The sequence below is a fragment of the Lagopus muta genome, chromosome 8 (assembly GCF_023343835.1).
Source record: "Lagopus muta isolate bLagMut1 chromosome 8, bLagMut1 primary, whole genome shotgun sequence".
Taxonomy (NCBI): Eukaryota; Metazoa; Chordata; class Aves; order Galliformes; family Phasianidae; genus Lagopus; species Lagopus muta.
In genome coordinates, this window is record NC_064440.1 from 34,385,147 (window position 1) to 34,411,105 (window position 25,959).

Here is a 25,959-nt window from a genome sequence, read left to right on the forward strand (position 1 = left end):
ATTCATGCAGAGCAGTTTCTGGGAATACAATGAATAAAGTTCTAAACCTGCTTGCCTACAGAGCTAGTAATTGCAGAACATGCAAGTCAAAGCTCACAATCACAGATGAATGTATGTTTATTCTTCTCTAATTGGTACTACATTAATAACAGCTAGAGATCCAAAGCACACACACTGGTCTCAGCTCAAAATTGAGTCTACTGCTTAACAGTAGGCTAGGAAAGTCCCTTAAGTTGTTTTAGAACCAGTTGTTTTAGAAGAATGAATGCAATTTTTATGAATCACATCAACCTTTCTGAGTTACTTTCTCTCCTCAAGGGAAATTTCACTTAGAGGAAACATAACTATTTGTTCTGAAAGCAGCACAGGTACTTTTCTGAAGTGTCAGAATTTGGAACAGAAAATTGTCCTGATATTACCAAACAGAAAGTCTTACTGCTGCAATCCAAAAAGCTATTGATGTGAAGAAAGTAACAGATTCTTATCAGTGCAAATGGCCTTTGGACTGTAATCACATATTTTAATCCTTGCAAAAGATCTGGGCACAACAGTGATCTCCTTACTATCAACCAAAGACAAAGCCTCTCAATTTCCCCCTTCACTACCCAATGTGTCTATCCATTGGAAACACTGGGGGGGGATCATGTAGACATACAACCTGTAATCAATTTACAGATCAAAAACTGATTTAAACCCAATTATCCTTTTTCTAAAGCTAGATATTGAAAGCACAGTGGCAGAGTTAGAAATGTAAGCACTTCAAGCTGCATCTCTTGGCTATGAAGTAAATCCTAAGAAATTCCTTAAGAAGTTTTGATGCTCGATAGGTCACATAATGGTACAAAAAGCCACCACCCCAGGAGGCAGTGACAGGTGAATAAATACAGATTTTAACTTCTTTTCCATCTTTTCTCTTGCAGGCATATCATAGGCAGGTTTCCTGATTATCCAGCAAAAGAAGCAGGAGGTTCAATGGCTATTTTTTCTCAAAAAACTCCAGAGCAGGTACTGTCATTCCTCTAATTCAAAAGGCTGATGGGATGGGGGAAGAAATCTCTATAAAACATGCTTTAAGTTGCAATTTTTCTGAACAAAGTCCTCTAGTTCTTCAGGAATCTTGTGGTTAAAGGGCTTCACAATGAAAAAGAAACAGTTGTTCTCTTCCAAGGTAAACCACAAAGCTGGACTACCAAAATTAGTTCCCTTTCAGACTATGTACCCACTTAGTCATGGTAGAAGACACCCAGCCATGCAGATTACACAGACAGATGTCTGACGAAGCCAGGAGCAATGGGCTCAGCTACAAAGAGTCACTCTCCTATAGCAAAACCCACATGGTTCAATTGGTGCTAGCTGGGATTTGTATGGTACCCATACTGGTGCTAATGGAGGTATGTATCAAAGAGTTTAATCCTCATCTAGAAAGCTTTGATTTAAATTGGCACCCGGGGCTGCCATGTTTAGAAAATACATTTTGAGATTGGTTCTACTGTGTCTGCATTCCATGTCAGCATAATCTACCATTAATGAGTTTAAACAGAGAAGAGTTTCTTGTGCACATAGACCTAGGCCTTGATTTGCTGCTGAGTTTGAATTTGAAATTATCTTGGCTCATCCTGTGCATCCTTGTAATGATCTCAGTTGCTTTTCCCAGTGGGAAACAAACAAACAGAGAACTCTTCTGGTTTCTCTGCTAGTGGAAGTGGCTGGTAATCTTTCTCTGTCACACAGGGAAGGTGATTAAGAGCAGCTAAAGAAGTGAAAGCAGCAGTTGGCACTCTGAACCTCTTCCACTGTCCAGAATGATCTTTGCAGGACAAAGAGTCTGCTGAGGGAATTTATAAACCCTGCACACAGGAGCAGGATTTGGCCCCTAAGTGAACCAGTCATGGTGGCTACCAACACGCTAGGAAAACCAAACAGCCACTGATTGACCTCTGCAGTCCTTAAAAGTTCCCCTGTTGAGAAAGGCTGTTCATTAGCCGCCTGCCACCAATGATCTTATACAACTATGGTAAAACAATATTTTGGATTCAGTCCCTGGAATCATTGGGAAAAGCCTGGGGCATGCGAGCAGCATCCGCGTGGTGCGGGGAGATGTAAATACACGTTAACCCAGCATAAAGCACAGTACTCTAACCAGTAGTTACTTTGCTTTAAAAATACACAAGAACACTGCAACAAACAGCTCTCTGTGCCTCGCTGAAACCAAGCTCAGAGCATGCTCCTGTTTCCATCAAGTTCAGAGTACAACAAGGTCAACCCCGCGGGCCTCTGCAACTCAGTCGCTCTGTTGTTCATTCCCAGAGTGAAGGAGACCAGTCCATTCAGTTTCCAGCTTCTAAAGTAGAAACACATGCCAGAATCAAGAAGGCATTGTTGGCTGCCCTGAGCAGCAGGGAAGCTGCCCAGCAAGCATGGCTTGTTGCTGGAGAAGGCCTTGGGGACATGATGGTAATTAGAGGTGCAAGCAACAAGGATAAGCACAATTCAGAGAGGGGAAAAAATAATAATAAAAAAATATATAAAAAGCATTGCAAGGAATTACACTGAGCAAAACGGGATGGTAGCATGCACTGGAGAAATGTTTTCCCCATCCTACTCCCAGCTTTGAACTCCCACCTTCGGCCATTTTGCTGTGGTTCCTGCGCATCTGCTTTCTCTTTGCATAAAATATAAAGGAAGCCAAAAGCCTGCAGAGATTGTTCTGCTGCCTGGTTTTTTTTTCCCCTGCATAAAAGGAAAAATACTTGTAAGGAAAAAAAAGAAAAAAAAAAAAGGCAGTTTTCTTGCAAATTTTCACTAGCAATTATCTGATTTTGAAGAAATCCCCAGAGCCATTTTTTTCCCCCCTTTCCATCCAGCACAGCTGAGAGCAGGAGGTGCTTCACACACCCTTTACAGGCATCCAGAATGCAGCTGTCGAAAGGAAGTTTCATGCTTTTACCTGAATGCCAGAAAAACAAAATATTTTGTGTTCATCTGAGCCAGCCTGTGTTTTAAGAATCCCAAGGCTAACTGGTTTTGTTTCACTTTGGTCTACTGTGTAGCATTATAAATGAAATCCTGGCCCCATTGAAGTTAATGGGACTTTTGCCCTTGAATTCAGGGGAGACGGAAGGTTTCACCTCTTGTATCTATTACCTTCCTAGGATGGGTTGGTTGCTCCCAAGTTAAACTCCATAGAAAACCAGGGCAGAACTGTATTTAACAAGTGAGCATTTTATAAGGCTTAAGTAAAGACACTTTGGGGAAAATAAAATACAAATTAATCACTTCACGAACCATTGCTGCATTATTATACATTCTATATTTCTTTATCTTTTGACAACTCTGACCTTACTTGACTTTGTAATGCCTCCTGCACAATCTGCTTTCAAGACATTTTGCAAATGCTTTTCAAAAAGGTAAGCTAGAGAGATCCCAATGCAAGATACTCAGCCATTCAGTCAGAAAAATGTGCTGTCTCAACTGAACATGAGTTTTTCTCCACTTCCTACGCACTTTTCAGGAGCAGAATCTCCTGAAGGAGTGTAATCTCCCTGCATCTGTTCCAGACGTCTGTCCCTAATGGCTTTTTATGTTTTGCTCCAGAGATAATCATCAGATGTGACAGTTTTTGGCTTTGCCCCCACACTGCTGCCAACAGAACGATAATCTCTTCCTGTAGTTCATTAAGCCTCATCACCGTGAAAGTAAGCCAAGAGAGCTGTCATTTAGCAGTCATTCCCTCGCTCCCAAACCCCCTTCATTACCAACATTAAGTAGCTTATCAAAATAAGACTGAGATTTTGGTTACACGTTCAAATTGCTGCTTAGAGCTCAAAGTCATTTCTATGTTACCATAATCTCAGTATCTAATCCGGCAGCATCTAGAGAAGGGGTGAGAAAAAGCAGGCATTAGCTGCTGATCCTGAGCCTCATTTGGCAGCCTGTGAGCTATTAGTGGCACTAATTACTATTCATTACTGCCGACAGCTAAAGGTCCTCATGAATCCCAGTAATCAGTGGGATTGTGAATGGCAGTGCCAGATCCAAGCAGGTTCTTCACTGCCTCTTGGGTGTGATGAACTTGCTAGAAGCCAGCAGAGACAATCTAGGTTGTGTGCCTAAAGCCAGGCAGCATCAACAACCCCTTGAGCATCCTCAAGTTGGGGGAAAGAGAGATGTACAGGCGATGTAAGTGCACAGATTGCTGTTTGGTATGCTTCTCTGGAACATGGGGGTGGCATTTCTTCCCATCTCAGATGGTCTTGGGAGAAGAAACGTTTTTTGTTTTGTCTTAGACATCAAAATAGCTTCTTCCTCTACACAGTTCTCAAAGAGAGCAAATTTTCTCTCCAGAGACCACAAGCTACGTGCCAATTAAGTGTTTCTGTTCAAAATGGTCTTAGAGCCAGAACTGCAAGGCTCCGAGGCTGTCTCACACCCACTATGGCTGCGGATCTGAAATTCCCAAGCTCTATTTATTTATGTCTACAACACTAATAGAGGCAAAAAGCTCAACAAAGGAATTCTTTCAAGAGATGAAGGAAGGGCTTATTCTTGAGGAAGAACGTTTACCCCAAGTATCTGCTTGCCTGAGCCAATGCCAAGCTTTCTGTGGTTGAGGAACAGAGAACACAAGGAAGTCCTGCTGGCAGCTAGGGAGTCTCAGATACTTAGCTCATAACTCCAACATAATGCATTTCCATCCATAGGTGACACTCAGTTCTACTGCCTCTTCCTTTCCCAATAAAGAGAATTTGCATTGCGACTAAGATGATCAGGGGGCTGGAGCACCTCCCCTATGAGGACAGGCTGAGGGAGTTGGGCTTGTTCAGCCTGGAGAAGAGAAGGCTGCGGGGTGACCTCATTGCAGCCTATCAATACCTGAAGGGAACCTACACCCAGGAGGGGAGTAAACTCTTCAAAAGGGCTGACAACAGCAGGACGAGGGGAAATGGTTTTAAGTTGAAGGAGGGAAGATTTAGGTTAGATGTTAGGGGGAAGTTCTTTACTAGGAGAGTGGTTAGGCCCTGGAACGGGCTGCCCAGGGAGGTTGTGGATGCCCCGTCCTTGGACGTGTTTAAGGCCAGGTTGGACGGGGTCCTGGGCAACCTGATCTGAATGTGGATGTTTGGTGGCCCTGCCAGGCAGGGGGGTTGGAACTACATGATCCTTGGGGTCCCTTCCAACCCGGGTGATTCTATGATTCTATTGAAGAAAGTTTGGGAACACTTAAGCGGATGTACGAGTAGAAAATTTGATTTGGCTTTTGTGGAAGATCAGTTTAGAGAAAAATATGTCTTTTCATCCTTGAAAGAAAAAAGTTACAGGGTAGAAGTAATCACCTGGCCAGCAGGGCTCTTACAGCAAGACTAGGAAAAACCAAAGCTAAAATTCATCCACCCTCACTGATATGCATTCTCTTCCCCATCATTAAGAGTTCTCAAAGCACTTTCAGCCTCATTTCAAAAAGAGGCAACCTAGCAAAGAAAGGGAAGTCTAAAATAATTTAGGAAGACACCTGCTTTTATTTCCACCATGAAGTTTTCTTTCAGTGGGAAAAAAAAAGGTATTATAATGCAGGTGAATTGCTTAGTATCTCAAACTAACCTTTGCTTGTCCTTTCCTTTCATTCCTGTTCTATTGTCAGATTCTTCAGGCTTCTTGTAGCTGGAGGGGAAATTGTTCTGTATAGAAGAGTATGAACCATTCGAGGTTAGATACACAGCTGGTTTCACCCCAGCTCCCAGTCCTCTGCAATTACAAAGCTGCTTAGAGCAGAGGAGCAAGCAGAGCAGCAAAATCTGCACTAAAGGAACATAGAGGAGAAGGTGTATCTGATGCAGAAAAAGCAAAATTATATTTGCCCTGTCATGCTCTTTTGGGAAGCAGAGACTTCAGAGAAGTTAGGCTTCACATGCTGGCCAAGCTGCCAGCCACGTGGTGCCTCAGCATCTCAGACCTGCACATGGTTACATGTTCTGCAAGGCAAAAGGATAAGGGCAGTTCAACAGTTGCACCCCATTATAGTGGGTTAATAAGCACGGAAGCGTGGTCTAACCCTATTCATCTGTATAAAAACACAACAACAAATTGTTGCAATCAGACTCTGCATAGGCTTAAAGCACTGCCAGTAAAACTTGGTAGCACTGCCTAAAACAAAAGCCATTTGCTGATCACATGCGTGCTTACAGGATTCCTGCTGGATCAGCCCAGCACTGAGATGCTGGAAGTGGTTATGGCTGCCCTTTGGTGGGCATGCAGAGCAGAGGTTGGATGCAGGAGGGACCAGGTTGGATTTCTGGCTGGGTATCAGCACTACACTATAGGATACACTCTGGGTAGCTCTGTTGGTTTTGGATACAGCAGGCCTGCTGGGACACTACAATCCTATTTTGACTCTAGTCAATCTATTAATCTATCCAAGAGGATGAAATGCTTCACTGCTCATCGCCGCAAGATACGTCGGAACGGTGCTTGGGGTTTAAATTACCATATTTAATTAAATGTACAACACTGGAATGCTTGGGGAGATCCAGTAATGAAATTTCACCGACTGCAAAGTATAGCCAGTGTTGCCCCTCCACTTCCCCTGTCCAATCTCTAATGCATTAAAATGCATTTCATAGAAAACAAATATTTCTACTGTTAGAGGAAACATTTGTCTTAAACTTGGAAATCTATTTTCTATGCTTTCACAGTACTGCCAGTATTAATGATATATTGAGTTGCATTGACCACAGATCTACTCATCAGTACACGATCTTAGATTTCGTCTCTGGCATGAGAGAATCAGAGGCATCCAGGAAGAAGGAAATAGTAGAAAAAGCAAATAGTAGTAATGTGTAAATAGCCAGGAAGTGAGCTGATACAGCCCTGCCTGGTTATCAGCTGCTGATAGCTTGCTGGGATAAAGATGCTGGTATCTGCATATCTGTCAGAGCTCATCACAGTATCTCTATCCAATCTCATCCACAAGAACACTTTCAGTCTTTAGCCAAATATTGAAATTAGACATGCCTTGAGGCCATCTCTCAAAATCTCCCTCTATAAAATCAATCTGCCTTAAAAACGCTAAGACAAATCCATAACCCAGCCCTAAACCCAGAGGGAACTTTCAGTTGTATATCATTAGGATACTGCGCTTCTGGGTGGTTTTGGGAACCGTTCATACTGCATAAAAGCCCTGGTGGTTTGGGACATGAAAATCATCACTTTCTGAAAGATGTATTAGAATAGTCATGCTGAGGTTTGCCTGTCAGCACAAATGAAAGGGGTCTCTCTGTAATGGATCAGCTCTAAAATTCTTCATGCCATGCCCAGGATCTGCTGAAATGCAGATTCGTAGACTCATGAGCACAATTCAGGGCCTTCCTTCCTCTCTTTTTCACCTCTAAAGCAGTGCAGAGCTACACAGGCCCACTCCTCTATCCCTCATAATACAGAGAGGCTATTTGGAGTTTCCATCACCATCCGAATTACAAGGGGGGAGAAAAAAAGCAGTAAGTACATCACAATGGAGGACTACCAAGCAATGTACTGGATACTGGATTTCCTCCATGTAGGAAAGGCAAAACCAAGGGGAAAAAAAAACCCCACAACTCTCACAGCATGCCTAACACAGCTTGCATGTGAACATTCTGACACTCCTCTCTTTCAGGTTGCTGCAGAGCTGGCTGACCAAAGGGAAATGGCTTTGCAGAAAAAATCCGAAAAGGGAAAAAAGGAAAAAGAAGAGAAAGGAAAGGAAAAAGCAAAAGGAAAGAAGACACAGAAAACAGGAAAGAAGGTAAGGCTTCACATAGGAAAACTCGTTTGTGAAAATGAGATGTAGTAGAGTCTACTCAGCTGTAAGCGGACAGAGGATATGAATGTGTATCATACTGATACTGATGATCACTGGGGTTTCAGCTTTAGGTTCAGGAGACCCAGGGAATGTTTGGGGCCGGTCCTCAAACACAGTCCCAGGGAACTCCAGTTTACCTCTCTTGTTTTAGGAAAGGAGCTTGCACGGCCACAGCTCAGCTCACTGGGGAGAGCTGACATAGGCGGACAGACTGCCAGAGACACAGATGAGAGGAACAACACACTTTATGGCTTTGGCATTGTTTCCTTTTGTGCAGACAAAATGATGGCCAGTTTCATAACCAAGCATCTACACTTTCAGTGTGGAGTATGGTTAAATTGGCTATCACCACCCCTTTACATAGCAACTCAAGAAATAAGAACCTTTATCTCTTACAGATACCCATTTCCAAGCTTGCTGGGACATCCAGCTTAAATTTAAGTACAGTTTGCTAATGGCCAGCTGCGCCTTTTGTACTGCAAGCCAATATTTTGTACGCCTGTAAATTGCAGTCATGCATTTTCAGTTTACATTCTTAGGGTATGAATTGTTTTCTGCTTCAAGTCACAGTGGACACCACTTAATGTATGAGAAGTTCCCTGAAGTCTTTGTTACACTCAGGCTCTGGTTACCTCAAAGGTGTGCTTCCAAGTTATTTCAGAAGCAGCTTTACTGAGGAAGGAACCTATGAAACAACAGTGCAGTGACTAGGGGCATCTTCATAAGCAAGCCACACAACAAAAATTGTAGGTTTTCACTCAAGCAACTACTTCTGCTTACTGTAGTATAAACAAAGTTGAAGTGATATATATATATATCTGAATATATATTATTTTAATATGGGTCATTAATCTCTCATTGAGTACATGGAGATGTCAGATTGTTCTGGCGCAAAGTTTACTCCTCTCTGCAAATTTTACAGAATTTAAGTCTTAACCCTGGAAAAACCACGACAAAAAAAAGAAAAGAAGATCATCAACCATCAGTCTAGACAGATCTCATAACAGCTAGCCAGGAAACTGAACGGCATGAACTTAGAAAGAACCAAACTAATTTGGATGAGGATCCAAAGTCTTAACTTGCAGCTTAGTTAGCTGTTTTCAACTTGTAAAGATGCTGATTGGGTCATTCCAAACAGAATATGGGATTTATTTTCCTTCATAAATGACGACATACAGCAGGCTGAATGAGAAGCATGCATAAATGTGTTTTCCAAGCTCTGAGCCTGATGCTGCTTCGCCAGCTAGAAGAGGCAGTGGTCAGTCCAGTATAGAATGTGGAGAACTGGAAGCTTTCTAAGTTCTGGTCATACATCTGTTCATTTTCCATCAGGGTGACAGCAATAGCAAAGGCACCAAACTCCAAGGAGTGGGAAGTGGAATAGCGATGCCTTAGCTGGCAGACCTGAGCCAGCCCAAGTGGAAGGAAGGAAGAGGAGCGTAATGCCTTCAGACCTAAGCCAAATAATATTGATACCAAGTTATCCATAAGATTTCAAGACACTTACGCTAGTGCCAAGTTTGGTCCTGCTGGGTCACTTCCTACTGTGACCCCTTAAATCAGCACAGGCATTGCAGATCTCTGGGGAAGATCAAATAAAAGTATGTGCAATGAAAGCTATTGCTTCGAAAAGCTTTTGAAACTACAGACTTGCAAGAGCATTGCTATTCACAGCTACACAGAAAGGAGATGCTTGCACAAGGGTGTTCTCCAATGGCTTTGTCCTTGTCCTATGCCCTCCCAGCTTTGCTGGCGCAAAACAAAGCATCTGGTCTTGCAAAGGCAATGGAGAAGGCTGTTCCAGACAGTCCAAGTCAGTGATATGTATGTGCTAAAAACACTAAAACCAACCTGAGCTCCTAAAGCTGGATGTCAGCTAACTCACCTGCTTAAAACCAGCACTTTCACAGGATACATTTGATTCCTTGTTGTGTTTCTTTCACCTTTTATTAGATAAGAATCAACACAGTGCCAGAAACGAATCTCTCCTCTTCTCATAGCCTCTGCAAGGTTGTTTTGAAACTGGGTGAAATAACAGCATAGAGCTCTGAGGCTTTACAACTCAATGTCTTTCTCATCTCTTCAGCCATCACAAGTCCTGTCAAGTAAAATTCCGAGCCATTATATCAGGCTCTCTATGGTTCATTGAGAAAGAACAAAGGGAACATTCTCTCCAAGGTTATAATACTGACAGGGAAAAGTAGATATTAAGAGCAGTTGGGAAGTACATGGAAAAGTTCTAACAGCAGGACTCTTATTAAAATAAGTATAGGCTATAAGTCATAGTGGGGCAGTCAGAAAAAAAAGCCTTGCTCCTAACTTCAGTTCTTTAAGAAAACAAAAGTTTGATCCCAGAAGGAAACTTAAATATTTCTGAAGCCTGATAGCAATCTCTAAAGAAGCATATTTGATATCAGAGCAACTTCATTTTCTTCTCTGGAAGGTGTTGATCTGATTTCCCATGGGGCACCTAAGAACAAAAGCAACTTCTGCACCGTGTGATCCCTCTTCCACATGCTAGACCAGCCTGAGCTGCTTCACCCAGTAATGCACTTCGTCTCTCTCACCAAACGTGAGTGCAGCTGAGCAATCCCTAGATTTCATCCTCAAGCATTAAACAGTGAGATATTCTATCCTTCGTGAAGTCCATTAGCAAAACCTCCATAGCAGAAGCTCAGCACAGAGTCAGTTCACCATCCTGAATGAGAATATAAAGCCACAGAGCCATCTGACTTGGGCTAAACTGAAGAAAGCCTCAAAAACAAAAACACCTATTTCCACGCTCATGCTTAAATCAGTGGTCTTTCTGGTTTGAGGGGCTTTAGCACATAACAGGGAATAAGCATGGATTCCATCATAGAATCACCAAGGTTGGGAAAGACCTTCAAGATCATGCCATCCAGCCATCCACCCACCACCAAACACAGAAAAATACATCAACTGACTTCAAAGAAAAGGAATTCCTTTGTTTTACTTTGACTCCTATGCTGTCAACATAGGAAGAGGGAATTCAGAGCAGCATTTTCCAACAGTGGTTGGACATACAGTGGTTTTGATTCAGCTCGTTGAAACCAATGCAACTATGTTATTTGCGTTGGTGTATACAATCAGTTCAACTAGTAGTTAAAATGATTTGTCACATTTTTAGCAATAAAATATGCATCCTCCCTTTATTGAGGTTAAAAATGACTAAGTCTAATTTTAAGGCTGTCTCTTCGGTTGTTTTAATTATTATTTTTAACACTTAGCAGTTAAGTATTTCTTTTAGAAAATCATTAAAATGTGCTGGTCTAAAAGACGTAGCAAAAAAAAGTTGAAAGAAAGCAGCAGAGTTGGAGCATGCCTAATGCAGATCTAAGAATGCATCTGAAAATGCTGCCCTGGAGAAGCTGGGAATACAGCAGAGCAACTGGGAATTTGAGCTCCAAGTGTCAAATCCTCCAATACTTGCTTATATCTAACTCAAATTGTTAGTGATAAGAAACTCCTGAACCTCTTTCAAGTATAGCTATGGATCATAGGATAGAAATGGTGAATGCTTTTGCGTGTCCTCCTTGGCCCAGACTAATTACTGTAATACTTTTTAATTAAAAACATATTTCATAATTAACATGACCTGTCTGCAACTGTATCTGCTGATGTAATGGCACCTAGATACAGAAGCACATGTATAGTTCTTGCTTTTGGCTTCTTTTAGTTATTCCAGGAACTCACACGCTACGGATTGATTAGCAAAGCCACATGCAACCTATATTATCTTGGGTGAATCCACATTTGGCTCTTCCTCCATTTCCCATACCATTTCCCATATATCTATTTCCTTACTAACATTTTGAGGACTCACGACTGATTCAGCATGAAGAAAATCCTGCCAGAACGTTATCAACTTGAAATACCAATTCAATGAAAATAAGCTATTTGAGGAACATGTCAACATTGTTTACTTTAGGCTCGAAAGCATCCATATGTTTTGCTGGAGTTGAAACAAAATATTTTGTTTTTCAAACTACACCAAGTTCAATATTTTTCTAATTATGGATTAAAATGAGGTTTCAACCATTCGGAGTTAATGCCAAGTTGGGAATTCCTTGGGGAGAGAAGTGAAGCGACCCAAGAGTAACTGAAAAAATAGCAAGGTAATTTAAATTACATGTTGCAAGCAACCAACAAACCTAAATTTAATTCTTGAAACCTCAGTAGATCAGCTGATAAACTAAAACTCTGCCCTCTTCTTCTTCTGAAGAGGATTCCTTTAGAGCCTGCTTGGAGAACTGTAGTTGAAACGCTTCATGATGGTGTGATAAAACGGTGTGTCTTATTCCTTCAAACTGCATCAATTCTTTAAAAGTCCAATGAAGATTATGAATTTCTTATACATATGTTTCCACATACTAACAGTCTGTTTTTTGTTTCACCTTTCACAAACCTAGGAAGAGGATGAGGGCTGGAAAATGGCTCCGAGTAATTTCCTTCCAATACTGGAGGAAGGAAACAGTCAATACAAAGGTCAGTGCAAAAAGATAACAATTACAGCTGGAATGCTCTTCTCATTCAGCTCAATCTGAATGTCATTCCTATAAGGTCAAACTGTGCAGCTGCCTGAACTGTGAAACGTTATTGAAATGGAGACATTAGTTTAACTGGTATTTAGGAAGGGAGTCCCTCAATACCGCAAGTCTTCCTAGAGGCCTCTCAAAATCATTGTGCTAATCATGCATGATGGTACATTTCTGAACAAAAGTGGCCCAACTAGAACCAAAGAGCTTCACTGCACGTACAGAGGCTCTCTTAGATTTTCTGAGGGCAACAGAAGTGACATTTCAATAGTGATGTCATTTAAAAGCCCTGTCAGAGAGGACTAAGTGATCTTAGAGGTCTTTTCCAAGCTTAACGATTCTATAGCAGCTCAGCTTCCCAGTGCTCCACAGTGCTGCTTCTGCTGAACCCCTGCAGCATCTAGTGCTCCTCATTGCAGTGCTGAGAACTCACAAAATCCTTGTGTTTGTCCACGTCATGCTCCTGCAGGTTATGGAAAACCTCACAGGGGCTTTACACGGTGACTTGGCACTGGGTGTGAGTGTTAGCAACAGAAGCACCACAGAGGCTGATAAGTTCCTGTGATAGGATTGATACTCCACAGCTATCTCAAGTAACAAGTCAGGGGGCTTATGAGGGGAAGAGAAATGTGTTTGTCACCCAAACTGTAATTGAATCCTAGCTCATACGCTGTCACCTCTATCAAGATACATCCTTTGAGCACTGTGGAGATATAACACTTGTTGAGGTTACTCACACTAACTTTTTGTACAAGCAGGAGAGCTGTTCTGAGGGTGTTGCATCTCACAAAGCCTCCCAGGGACATTATAGCAGCACATTAGCTGTGTGGGGAGCTGACGTTCCCATTCAGGCACCTGGATCAAGTCCCTAGAGTGTGAATAGCTCTACCACCCCATTAGGTACTGACAGCACTTGCAGGCACACCACAGTCTTGTGCTCAGGCACAGGCAGCATCCTTTGGAGGCTGACAGAATGAGCTCCTCATACAAGCTTCAAATAGTAGCCGCAGTTTTGTCTTACACACAGTAAGAGCCTATAGCCCTCCAGTTAAGCTATTCAACACCATATTTATTCTCAGTTAACAGCTATTAATTCCTCCGTGCAGCCATCGCCTGCCCCCTTCACCAGCACTTGATGCTTATGTCCTGCCTGATGACACAGCTATCACACCCTTCGTTGCAATTCTACCTGCTGGCTGTTCAACAAAATGTCATGGATGAGGTTCAGGTTTTCAAGGCTCCCAGAAGGAAATCTGTTGCAACATCTGACAAGGGCAGTGCAAGCCATCTCTTGTATTTTTAATTTCAGCCTGCTTTCATTTCCGCAGCAGAATTCTTTCTAAAAAGCAGCTTGAGTTTGGTCTTTCCACACTGGGGCTTTTCTCTATTGTTATATCAAAATAGCTCAGTTACTGTCGCAATCTTCACAGAAGTTCAAGTTTATTACTGCATAAATCTTGAAAGCGTCACTGAAGTAAGGAAGCTGAGTTAAGTAAGATTTATACCAGGTGCCTGCAATCAATTTATTTCAAGAGCCTTCTGGACGAGGCTGCAGCCTGCTGAAACGATAGCTGTCCAAACACTGAATGTTTTTGTTCTGTCACCTCTCTCCCAGCTCTTAGAATTAAGAAAGTCTTCCCATCCTTTGAGACTGGCCGATGCATTCTTAGGTTGCTTAAGCATTTAAAAAGAGGCAGAACAGTTTGCTCCAAGTTCTAAGCGCCTCATTTACAGGCATCTCCATTCCACTTGCCCCCCCCCTCCCCCTACCAAGCTAAAACCATTAAACAAACCTCAGTGGAACTCAGGAACACTTCTGTTCTCCCAAAACTGTATTTGTCAGTTTTACTAGTTGCTAAGCTACATTTGCCAAGCCCTATCTCAAACACTTACTTTACACAGTGTTGCTGGAAACAGGCAATTCTTGTGCAAGCAACATCTGCTTTTACAGGGGAATAGCAAAAGCGTACGTGGAGCAAATGTAAGTAGCCTGAATCACCCCCTCAGCTTTCTTAGGTTTCATTTTTGCAACCCGTCATGCTGTAAGGCAGCAAAGCACTATTACCCCATTTTACAGCAGCCAGTTGGTCCTTAACTTGCTTGGTGTTGGAACTGGAGTTCCACCCAAACACCCACTTTAATGTGGGGTGACACTGTGTGGTTTTGCCTCCTGTCAAAAGTTTTGAACCCTTTTGCCAGAAAGCAGTCACATTGAGAAGCATCATGCTTCAAAATAGAAGTGTTTTAATTAATAGTTACAAGCTGCTCTGAAATTTATAGATTCCTAGAATGGCCTGGGTCAAAAAGGACCACAATGATCATCTGGTTCCAACTCCCTGCTATGTGCAGGTCACCAACCAGCAGACCAGGCTGCCCAGAGCCACATCCAGCCTGGCCTTGAATGCCTGCAGGGATGGGGCATCCACAGCCTCCTTGGGCAACCTGTTCCAGTGCCTCACCACCCTCTGGGTGAAAAACATATTCAGCAGGTATGAATTACCTGCTAGTCTGCAAGAGGAAAACTAATGCTGCTGAAGAGATGTCAGCACTGACTGTCTTTTGGCTAGCTAGGAGAGGTCTGCATATAAAGCAATCCAAATATAAGCTTGCACTGCTTTAGAAGGGGTGATATAAATTGCACTGCACACGCTCACAAAAATAGCTGCATGACTGTCTGTAACAAAACACCAGACTGACCATTGCAGACAACATCCTCAGCCTTCTGACCTCACTTTAAAAATAACTTTGAGGTGTTTTGTTGATGTGTGAAAGAACAACGTAGCATCTGATGTCTATGAGCTATGCATCTCCTGAGACTGCTAATATAGTGCAGAGAACTCACTGCCAGGTAATAGCAAAGACAGCTCCAAGGAACATCACTGCTTTGTCTGCCATGGCTATTAACTGCTAATCTATTTACAAAATGACAACAAACAATCATGGAAAGAACAGAATAAAGAAAAAAAAATCAGCAGACCCCTCCATGAAAAATAAACACCTAAACCTTAGCACTCCTGTGAAAACAAAACACCTGCAACCTGTTGACCCAAGCAAGAAAGTGTTTAACAATTCACATCACTCCCGTGTAACATTCCCTTTCCCCAAGGCTGAAATTCCAAACTGGTAACCCTGAAGGAGGTACCTTGTAACGAGGGCAAGTCAGCTCTCCTTCTTGAAATATTATGTGACATCTGTCATGCTGCCTGATGACCCATGAGTAATTGAAAGAAATTTACGTCTATACCTTTGAGTTTCTTTCCTCGTTCCCTAAAACCTGCTGTCCTTCTCCATCTTGACCACGTTTTGTGATGGAACTAAGGCTACTCACCTGCAAAAACTGTTCCCCACGTGTAAAGTTGCAAATACTCTGCACTTAATTGGGCTCTGAAAAATTTGTCGAGGATGGAAATAGCAGCCAGTATTGTATTAGCGGGGCTAAAACCAGAATGATCTCCTATGGGTACTGTGAAAACCTTTCTGAATTTATAGTGCCTTAGAAATGGCAGTAGGTACAGGAAAGAGTCCCCTTTACAAAACGGATTCATAAAGGAGCCTATGTCTTAAAGTAGAAAGCTGTCATTTTAAATCATCTGGAAATTGAATTAGTGCGTACTGCTGGAGATTAGCTGTCATTTATAGAGATACTGCCGGGGCTTGAAATGCAAGGAAGTGAAAGTTATGGATTGTCCTCCTTTAAATTAGCTTTAAAAAAAAAAATGTAGAAAGAGGAGAGGCGTTTCCATTAAAAAGGTACTTTCTGCTAATAGCAAGAATTCAGACATGTTCAGAGCTTGCCAGACTTCATTCAGTTTTCTTTCTGAAGACCAAACTACAGTTCGCACCAACAAAAAAAAGAAAGCATACCTCCATATCGTTAATTACTTTATTATAGATAAGGGGCTCTTTTGATCATTGACCTGCACTAAGAGAACACTAAGAGATGAAGGAGCCTTATCAGATGGGTCCTGTGTCTTTTGGGGAAGGACTTCAGCCACCTTTCAGCCCATTGAAGCCTAGAACTCCTCAAATGAACTCTATGTCATTCATGGGTGGATGCATGATGTTGCTTTGTCAGACTTGTCGCCCCATCTCACTCCTGTGTCTATTGCATATCCCAGTGCTTCTGGCCCACATTCCAACTCCATGTGAATTCCTACACATGTCTGCAACAGCTGAAGTCCTCTTTAACTAAGCATTAAAGAATTGACCAGGAGAGAACAAGGAAAAATGCCTGGAATAATCAACACTTTACTCTGGTTCCCTGCATTGTGCCAGCCAAGAGCCACATAGCAAGCACATCCCTCAAGACAGGAGCTGTCTTTGCAACTGTTTTTTGATAAAGAATTGAGCATAATGCTGGTAAGCAGAGAGAAAAAGAGGCCAAAATGAGACATGGTATGGCTAAGCAACATTGCACTGTCCAAAGCAGGTAGTGAGCAACACTCCAGGCATTCAGCTTTACAACCAGGCACATGACGGCATCAATGTCCCATTATTATCCTCCTGATACCCAATACCAATTTACAGCCCAAGGCAAAAAAAAAAACAAAAAGCAACAGTTAACCTCAAGATTTGCAGATCCTACCACAACGGGGCTCTGAACTTGGTAAGGGTCCCTCGAGTCTGCTTCTTTCATACTACTAATAATTTAATAAGAGCTGCCTACAACTAACTTTTTTATTTTTAAGCCTCCAGAAGCAATTGGAGAAATCAACGATTTCTGTAAGTTTTCCCCCCTTTTTTCTCTCTTTTGGATAACAGCTGTTTGGCAGAACAGAGACGAAGGAAGGGATTTCCTCCAGGATCACGACCCAGAGCTGATCAAAGCAGAGAAGCGGGAAGAAGTGGAAGAAGAGATCAGAGTGCAGGTGAGCTGACAACAGTGAGGGGACTCTAATAACGTGCATTGCTTGTGTGTATTTCTCTGAAAATGGAAGAACCAGTCCTGGCATTGACCTTACCTCCTTCCAGAGTGCCCACTCTGCTTTCACGCTTCATTGCAAGCTGGTAGCAGAACAGAAGACTTAGAAAGATTTAATTGTGTCTGTCTGGACAGGTGGATGAATTGATGCAACAAAAGCTGGAGGATCTCAAGCTGGCTGTGGATGGGGAGAAGAGTAGCAAAAAGAAAAAGGGGAAAAAAAGTGAAAAGGTAAGAGCAGCGAATTGTGAGAGTTTGGGGGTAAACATCAATTTTCTACCCACAGTGTGATCAGTGCAAGAATTAGACTCATGGATACCAATTGCAAGATGGTAACTGTACATCAAACAACCACTTCCAATGTCTTGGTGAAACCTTTCACTTACCTACAGCAACATAGAGCCAGGTGCACCTTATTTAACTACGTTGCTTCTTCCTATGGAAGGAGCTGGGAATGCAAGACTAAGCCAAGTTTATTTAAACAAATCAAGACATCCATCATTTTAATGCGTTACCCACACATCACGTTCACATCTATTTGCACAGCATTGCCATATACAAAATACCATAGCCCAGGGTTCCCAGAATGCCTTACCCAAGCATTTAAACTTGAGATCACGTCAGTACAAAAATAACTGGGAGCTTACAGACCCTACCATTCAATCAGCAGTTCCATTTAAAAGGCGCAGGGCAAATAGCCAACCCTAACCTCGTGTTGTGTTCCTTTTCTGTAATCCTTTTAGCGTGCAAATATTTGATTTTGCAGCACTTCTACTCGAATTATCTTGAGAAATGCTCTTTCACCTGATGAAGGCGCAAGGGCAATTCAATAATGAAAGACTGGAGCGACTCTGAAAAGTGATACTGATTAGGTTTCTAGGTCAGTTTCAAAAATAGCAAGGCTTAAGATGCCCAGACTGAATATTGCAGCAATCTGTGAGCTGTTCTGGGCAGACATGTTGGGCTGCTGCAGATCAGCTGGACAAAACCCTGCTTCAAAACGTCACATCGTGATTTCGATGCTTGAAGTCAGTTTGTTTCTTCAATGGTGTTGGGGCGGTTTTGGGTGGTGAGAGTTTATTTAACTTTTGTTTTCCCATGTTGTGCCAGTAGCCAGAGAGAAGGGGAGAGGGGAAGAAGGAAAAGCGGTGCTAATTAAATAAGTTCCCAAAAGATTTTCTCTGAAAAACATTGGTTCAGATAGCTTTAAAAAGAAGTGGTGGGGATTGTAAGGAGCTCTCCAATTCAAAACATGTTTTTCAAACAGCTTCACACAGGGAAACTTTGGATTTACAACCTCCCAAACCATCAAACACCACTTAACTTTAAAAGCAGACACTTCATCCTATTGAGAGTTACTCTCTCAGCACCTGAAGATAAAAAGCCCATTTGCCACCTCTGGAACGATAAGCTCGTGCAGAAAGGCAGATTGCTCTGCTCATTATGAACGGGTCTCTACATCATTAAGGTAGCCTGGAAACACCTAATTAGACTGCACCTGATTTGCAACGGCCCAACCACTGTCATTTGAGGCAGAGCCTACATGCTCCTGCCCATGCTGGAAGCATCCCACCCTACTGACAGTTCTGCTGCTAATTGTTATTATGGCCCAGAGACAGATGTCCTCCTTCAGAGGTGCACTGTGACTGAGCAGGACGTGCTCCAGGCGGCTCCTGATCCTCAGACACTCACAGGGGAGGGAACGAATACGCAACTGAAACAAAGGTGCATCTCTGCATGATGCACAGTGGCAGCTCACTGTCTGCAGGCCGTGGATCAGCGGGCTGAAGGTGTAAGACTCATACACTGCTGCACACCTGCTGTCTTTACATTGCCTTTGCACCCAGTGTAGGAGATAACAGATAGCTGTCTGCAGCCACTGACATGGAAGTTGCATTTGAGTGCTCTCTCATCTATTACATTGCTTTTCCTGCTCTAATCACCAAAGGAATTAAGGACTGGCTTTGGATCCAACTGCAGGTAAAGCAGCCCATTCTAAGTGAACACAAAGGCATGGCCAGAATGCCAGGGTGAGAAAAAAAAGCCAGGGAGGGGGAAAACTAGGTTCCTTCTGAAATAGGCCTTGCTAGCATCCCAACGGAGCTTTGTACGTCCACTTAGACGCAGCCAGGCAGAAGCAAAGCAATTACAAGGGGGAATGGTTTTAAACTGAGACAGAGGAGGTTTAGATTAGATATGAGGAGGAAGTTTTTCACCCAGAGGGTGGAGAGGCACTGGAACAGGTTGCCTAAGGAGGCTGTGGATGCCCCATCCCTGCAGGCATTCAAGGCCAGGCTGGATGTGGCTCTGGGCAGCCTGGGCTGCTGGTTGGTGACCCTGCACACAGCAGGGGGTTGGAACAAGATGATCATTATGGTCCTTTTCAACCCAGGCCATTCTAGGAATCTATGATTCAATCCAGGAGAGATTGACCGTAGCAGCTGCTACAAAGAGTTTGACATCACTCCAAAGACTTGATAAGGGCAAAACTGCAATAAGGCCAGAATTGAAGACAGGATGGGTCTGAGGACATTGATTCACTATGCCCATTGGATTTCTTGTAGCCAGCAAAGCTCAGCCTCCTATCCCAGCATCACAAGTGATCCAAGGGATCCACTCCCAACACTTCACAGACTGGGACACTCATTTCCCATGAACAACAAGAGCACTCTCTTCTCTTTGCTTTCCCCCCCCAGTTGGCAGCAGTCTCAAACCAGGGCCATGTTTGCTCATGGCAACCTCTGAGCTACTGAAAACATTCTCCTGAGCCCACACAGCAAGACAAGACACCACATTGAGCACAGAAGAGTCTTCTGTCATCTGCCAAGTAATAACAAACACAGTTCACTAAACAGTGATGTGTCAAAGCAGAAAATAACCGAGTGAACGGATGGCTAAACAGAAACTAGACTGACATTTCAGAGATAGGAACAAGGAGATTTCCATTATAAGCGACGAGCATGTTCACATTCATTAAACATTATCATTTCCTAAGTAAAAGCAGCTCCCAGCAAGGCATTTTGGAGGGAAGCCATTGTCTACAATTCATATTTCCCTTTATCACAATCTCAGTGTTTGCCAAATTCCCCCTAAATGCTGATGTGATTAGGAACACACATTCTTCCACTGCACAGTACAGTTTTGCCTTGCATTTATTGGTGAAGCTGCCTCGAGGACACCACCAGTTGGCCAATAAATTCACCATATGCTTATTGTCTTTGCATAGGTAGAAACTGCTTCTCCTCCCAGTCAGACCCCACGATAAGCAGCTTCTGATTTGCTGGAAGAAAGGTTAAAAGAGGCAAAGCTGGAGGAGCACAGAAATAAACTGCTGGCATCTCAGTACTTCCTCAGTCCTTAAAGCAGCACTGCACATGCCTTGTTCTTCCTGCTCCTTTTCTTTAGGAGAACAGCCCATTTGCACACTCTAAGGAGAAAAAATTTGTCTTGACCTACTACCCATTTAAGTGCATGCCTAGATTTAAGCTGTAGAACAAGTCCTGTGTGTGTAGTGCCACTGAAGCACTTTGCATGCACACCAGTGTTGGGTGCTGATATATGGCACAAGGATTAATGATGCTCTCCACTACTAATTACCCCTAACTGTATTTTATATCCCCTAAGCCGTAATTAATGGAGGAGCTTGATGCTACTGATTCACATCTTACTATGTTTTCCTTCTCTTATTTCCTCCTCCTCCCCATCAGCATATAAAGAATGCAGCCACCTAAGACATAGCATCTTCCCATAGTGAAAGCGTGTTGAAAACGTCAAGAGAAGTCAGGTCATGTTCTTCTGACCTCCTCCAGCTTCTTTCCCAAGGCATTAGGAAGGCAAGGGCAGAAGGGATGCCTACAGGTTGGGAAGTCAGCTGGATGGGGTGGAGGATTGTCTCCAGGTCCTGCTCACACAGAGGAATCTTAGGGATGCTACTTGCACGTGTATTTTAACACAACATGAAAAACTTAAGCAATGTCTGCAGAAGCAGATGGGATCCCACACCCTTCTTCTTCTGTAGGTTAAGGCTACGCCTGCTACCAGGAACAAGGGAGAGAAGTTCCTACGGGTAAAGCCAGAGCTGCTTCACCTCTCCTGTGAGTGAGGCACTTCCAAATGAGAACATGCCCTGTGTTTTTATACACAGGGGTACGACTTCCTCACCTAATAGCATCCAAGGATATGATTGTTCCTTTGGGGTTCTTTGGTAATGAAAATCATGTCCAAATAATGGATGTGGTCCTCATGTTCCTTGAGTAGGGTTCAAGTAGATATATCTATATCTGTACTAATGCCACTAATTCCTGCCTCTCACTGTGGTCTTCAGAAAAAGAAGGCGGGAAAGAAGAAAATATCTGAGCTGGAGGAAGATCTAACTCCTGACAGGTAAATAAAGATAGGATCTTTCTACCCGAGACCACCACTACCTCTCCACTGCCCTCCAGGAAGGGCAGTCCCCCAAATAAAGGAGCAAAGAACACTGCTTTAAGGGTACACAGCCCGCCTCCAGCACCACACACAAATTAAGGTGCATTCTGCAACTTGAGCTAGTCTCTGTTAACTTCAGTGTGGTTGTTCCCAGTCTGTAGAGTCACAGAACACACAGAGTATGGGCCTCCCAAGGCTATTAACAATTGGGTCTGCAGGTGCAGAAGCACCTGGTGGTTGGGCTGGCTGGCAGATTTCCCATCTCAGCTGCAGTCTCATAAGGGAGGCTGCAGACAGCCCTGTGCTCTGCAAGTCACACTTCTGATTTACACAATGTGTTTTACCTCCATCTTATCAGTAACAGTTCTAGAGGACTTCACAGCCTTCTGTGTATCCTTGCTTTCTTAAACAGCCTTGTTTTACTGGGAGGATTTGAGGTTTTGTGTTTGATTACTACTACTGCCTTATCAGCTGTGCTGCTAGCATGCATAAGCATAAAGCCTCCCAGCTGAAATGGAAAATGGCTACAGTCCTCAAATACATATAGGGACAATATTATTGTCCAGCTGAGAGCTTCTATTACGTATTCTTATTGCAGCAATACCAAGACATACCAATGAGATGGGCAGCAGAAAGAAAAAGCTTAGATATTGAAATGAGATAATGTGAAAAGCACAGGTATGGTAAGAGACCTAAAAAGGCTCAGATCTATATTATTTACACTAAGAGTATAACAAGAACTTCAGATAGCTGCAATCATTGCATAAAGTCCTTGCATCAGTGTCAGTGTGTAAAATCTAAGGCCAAAAAATGTCACTGAAGTTAATATTCAGATGGATCTCCAAAAGAGAAGCCAAGGAGGAAACTCACTACAGACATAAAGCATGTTGAATCTTACCAACTACTGGTAGAGACAGGAAGAAACCCTTCCCTTGCACAAGTTATGTCATAGTTTCTACTGTATGGCTTCCCCCAACCCTCTGGCCATCCTCACCCCAACACTGCAGTAGATGGATCACTGATTGCTTGAGTCATTGCCAGTATGTTCCTGACTGGAGGTGACTCTATTGCAAACAGAATAAATTCCAGGAAGAATTAATGAATTACTACTAATTGGAGAGCTAAGTGAATAGGTATAGTAGTGTTAGGATTGCTATTATTGTATAATTTAAAAATAATTTCCCAGTAATTGATATTAATGAACAAGTCTATTACATGAGTCATAACTGATCTCACATCACCTGGCAGTGGGTAATGGGAGCAGTGCAGGAGTGTGCAAGAGGGAGCAAAGCACTCTTTGCTGTAACGTACGAAGCGATGCTTATTGATTTCATATTGATGGAGCTGATCACCTCAAACTCTGGGCTTCAAGGTACATTTATAAAGCAGGGGAAGCATTAATAGCTGTGAAGCTAGCTCAGTTGCTGGAGGACTTAGGTTCTATTTACAGTACCCCAGAACTTCTGAGTGATGCCTCTTGCCCACAGGACCATTGATTCTCTGTACAGGGAACTGGCAGAAGAAGGAGTACTAATAAAAGCCAAGCCAGTGAATCTCTCCGACTATGTTGGTAAAGTATACATTTTACAGCTAATACGATGTTTAATCTGACCAAATCTCAGCCATTCAAGGTTCACCAACCTCTGTTTCCTGTCAAGAATGAGTTCAAGAGTAATTACAATTTCAGGACTTTCCTACTTGAATACCTTAAAGCAAAGTATGCAAATCATGTCTGCTCCTTAGGGGTGCCTCATGCCTTTCACTTCTGCTCCTGAAGCCTGGGTCTGCTTGTAGAGTTGGTGCTGTTTCCAAGCACCTGGAGGCTTTGGGTGGCATGGGATGGCACAAGCCATCTGAGGTGCAACCAGGGCATCCTCTCAGGAGCACACAGTAGGTAGAGAGAACTCAGCCCCTTCCCTCCACCTGCCTGAACCTTGAGATGTATCTGGGCCTTGGTTTAAATGGAAGGCCCTCTGCCTAGTTCTGCATTTCAGAATCCTCTTGCACAACCAGTATTGTCTGTCCTTCCCAAACTCGCTTCTATCCAGCAGACATCCCAAGTACAGTTGTTTGGAGAGCATGTCTTAGCCAACAGATAACGATTAAGAGCAGACAATATCAGACTGGGGAGCGAGCTGGGGTGAACTTGGGCCATCGTCAAGGTCAAGGGAGGTTTGAACTTTAGCTTCTTGGCTATGCAAAGTCTGCTCTAAGTCACATCAATAACACTACTTGCCAGCAGAAGATCCTGGGCACAAAAATGCAGAGTATAGCAATACCCATCTGGTTGCCCACACTTATGACAGGTCCCCATCGCATCACAGTACCAAGGTGTCTCAGGCTGCCTGTGTAGCCTTTCCAAACAGCAGTCATGCTGCTTAAGCTGCCAGAACAAGAAACAGAAAGCGTTTGAAGTTGGGCAAGGTTTGGACTTTAAAGTAATTTCTTAATGCTGCATTTCTCCCTTTAAATATCCAAGGGCACAAAGCCTGCAGAAAAAAAAAATCAGTCCTCACCTGCTCTGCTCCTACAGGGCTGCAGCCCAAGGAAGGTCACTCACTCCCAGCTCCCAGGAAAAGGACAAAGGGGGGAATTGTGCTGCACAGCGAGTAAAGACACCAAAACGTCCCTTTCTATGACAAACCGACATTGCTGAACTAATTTTCTTGGTGACCTTATCTAAATTAGTCAGAGAATATCCGCTGTGATTTATGTTCAGTTGCAATTAAACCCTTTGATGCCTTCTAATTAAATCTGTGAAGATTAATTCCTATCCGGTTCTTTTGATTTCTCCTTAAATAAAAGATAAAACCTGAAGTGAATTTCATCCTTCGGAAGGGAGGGGCAGTTGCACCACAACTCATCTGCCTTTTTGCCCCAAATCACTACTTCTCTCATATGGCCAATGTTGACCTACCAGTTCTGAAAGCCCTCGTGCTTCCCCTTTTTATCTCCAATAGAACATAAATGCTGCTATTCTTCACCAGTATTCATCATGATTACACAACTTACACTAAGAAACAATCACCAACTCAGTTATCACAAGTATTCCTGTCCTTTTGGCTCTTTGGTTTCCAACACACCTTCCAGATGGACTTTGACAGGTCAAGCAATGCAACCACAGCTCTGTAACAAGAGCTGAGGCAAGATTAGATCACTTCAGTAAATGTCAGTGATTTTTCGTTTCCTTGGGGTTGGCTTTGAACAAAAAAGGTGAACTACAAAGTGAAATCCCCACCAAATGAGGAGAAGCACTTAAATGTCTCACATGGCACGAAGCTGAGATGAGCCACAGTCAGGAGAAAAGGTGTTAGTCTCTTCCTGCTTTTTCAGAATCCTTCTGGTAGAGCGTAGTTCACCAGCATCCCAGCTCTGCAAAACCCCAAGTCTGGAAGCCACTTGCCAGCAGTGTGATTTGCAGCACTATTAATTGTTCTTCCTCACAACGTTTCTTGAAAAGGTTGTTCAAGACTGACTGAACACCTACAGCCCGGTTAGCAGGGAGAACCCACAGTGTGTTCAGTGTCCCTCATTCCATTCCCCTTTCCAATGTCTCAGGGTCACACTCCCAATACTGCCCCCATCTGAGAACCCATCCCATGATGGCTCAGCATTTCCCATGGCAGTTCCACATTCCTTGAGTTATACTTTTTATAAAAACGCAGTGTCACATTGATTAATCCCATGCTTCCTCCCCACAGGCGAATACAGCTATCTGGGGACCACTCTGCATCAGGTGGACGTAGAGCCCATGCCCTCTCTTGCTGATATCCGACAACTAATAGCACTGTATGGAATACTGCCATTAGGTAAGAGCACTGCAGCAATCACTGCAAGGCAGGCTGTGATAGCTTTGCTTCCTGTTGCTAACATGCATTTTTACTGGCTTTGACAGCGCTTGATTAATGGTAATCTAAAGCATTTTGCAGGGTAATTGTTTTTCAATTAGGCATTCCAAGTGAAGACCGTATCATTTTAATAGTGCATCGAGGAGCTTGCACATGCTATTGTCAGGTATTGCCTTTCCATACCATCTCTGTTCTCATGTTAACAGTTTGTGAATGGCAGCACATAAAAAGAAATCACTTGGGAAAGATAATAGCTAAAACAAGCTCCAGTGATCAAAATTAATCAAGTTAAGGGAAGGGCCAAGGTTGCAATTTACCTTTTACAAGCTGGCTAATGTTACTCAGTACCAAACAATGCAATCATTTAAGGAATTA

General features: G+C 43.0%; 1 protein-coding gene and 1 long non-coding RNA gene across 2 annotated transcripts in view; one reads left to right on the plus strand and one right to left on the minus strand.

Moving 5' to 3' along the window:
- IQCA1 (IQ motif containing with AAA domain 1) overlaps positions 1-25,959 on the plus strand; it is an 85,749-nt gene that overhangs the window by 42,987 nt on the left and 16,803 nt on the right. The window contains exons 7-14 of the mRNA XM_048954145.1: positions 921-1,005; positions 7,649-7,777; positions 12,265-12,340; positions 17,152-17,258; positions 17,447-17,542; positions 21,636-21,694; positions 23,224-23,306; positions 25,438-25,545. Coding sequence (XP_048810102.1) covers positions 921-1,005; positions 7,649-7,777; positions 12,265-12,340; positions 17,152-17,258; positions 17,447-17,542; positions 21,636-21,694; positions 23,224-23,306; positions 25,438-25,545 — 743 coding nt within the window. The remainder of the gene's footprint in view (positions 1-920; positions 1,006-7,648; positions 7,778-12,264; positions 12,341-17,151; positions 17,259-17,446; positions 17,543-21,635; positions 21,695-23,223; positions 23,307-25,437; positions 25,546-25,959) is intronic.
- Positions 1-25,959, minus strand: part of LOC125697238 (uncharacterized) — a 64,088-nt gene that overhangs the window by 31,314 nt on the left and 6,815 nt on the right. The window lies entirely within an intron of this gene.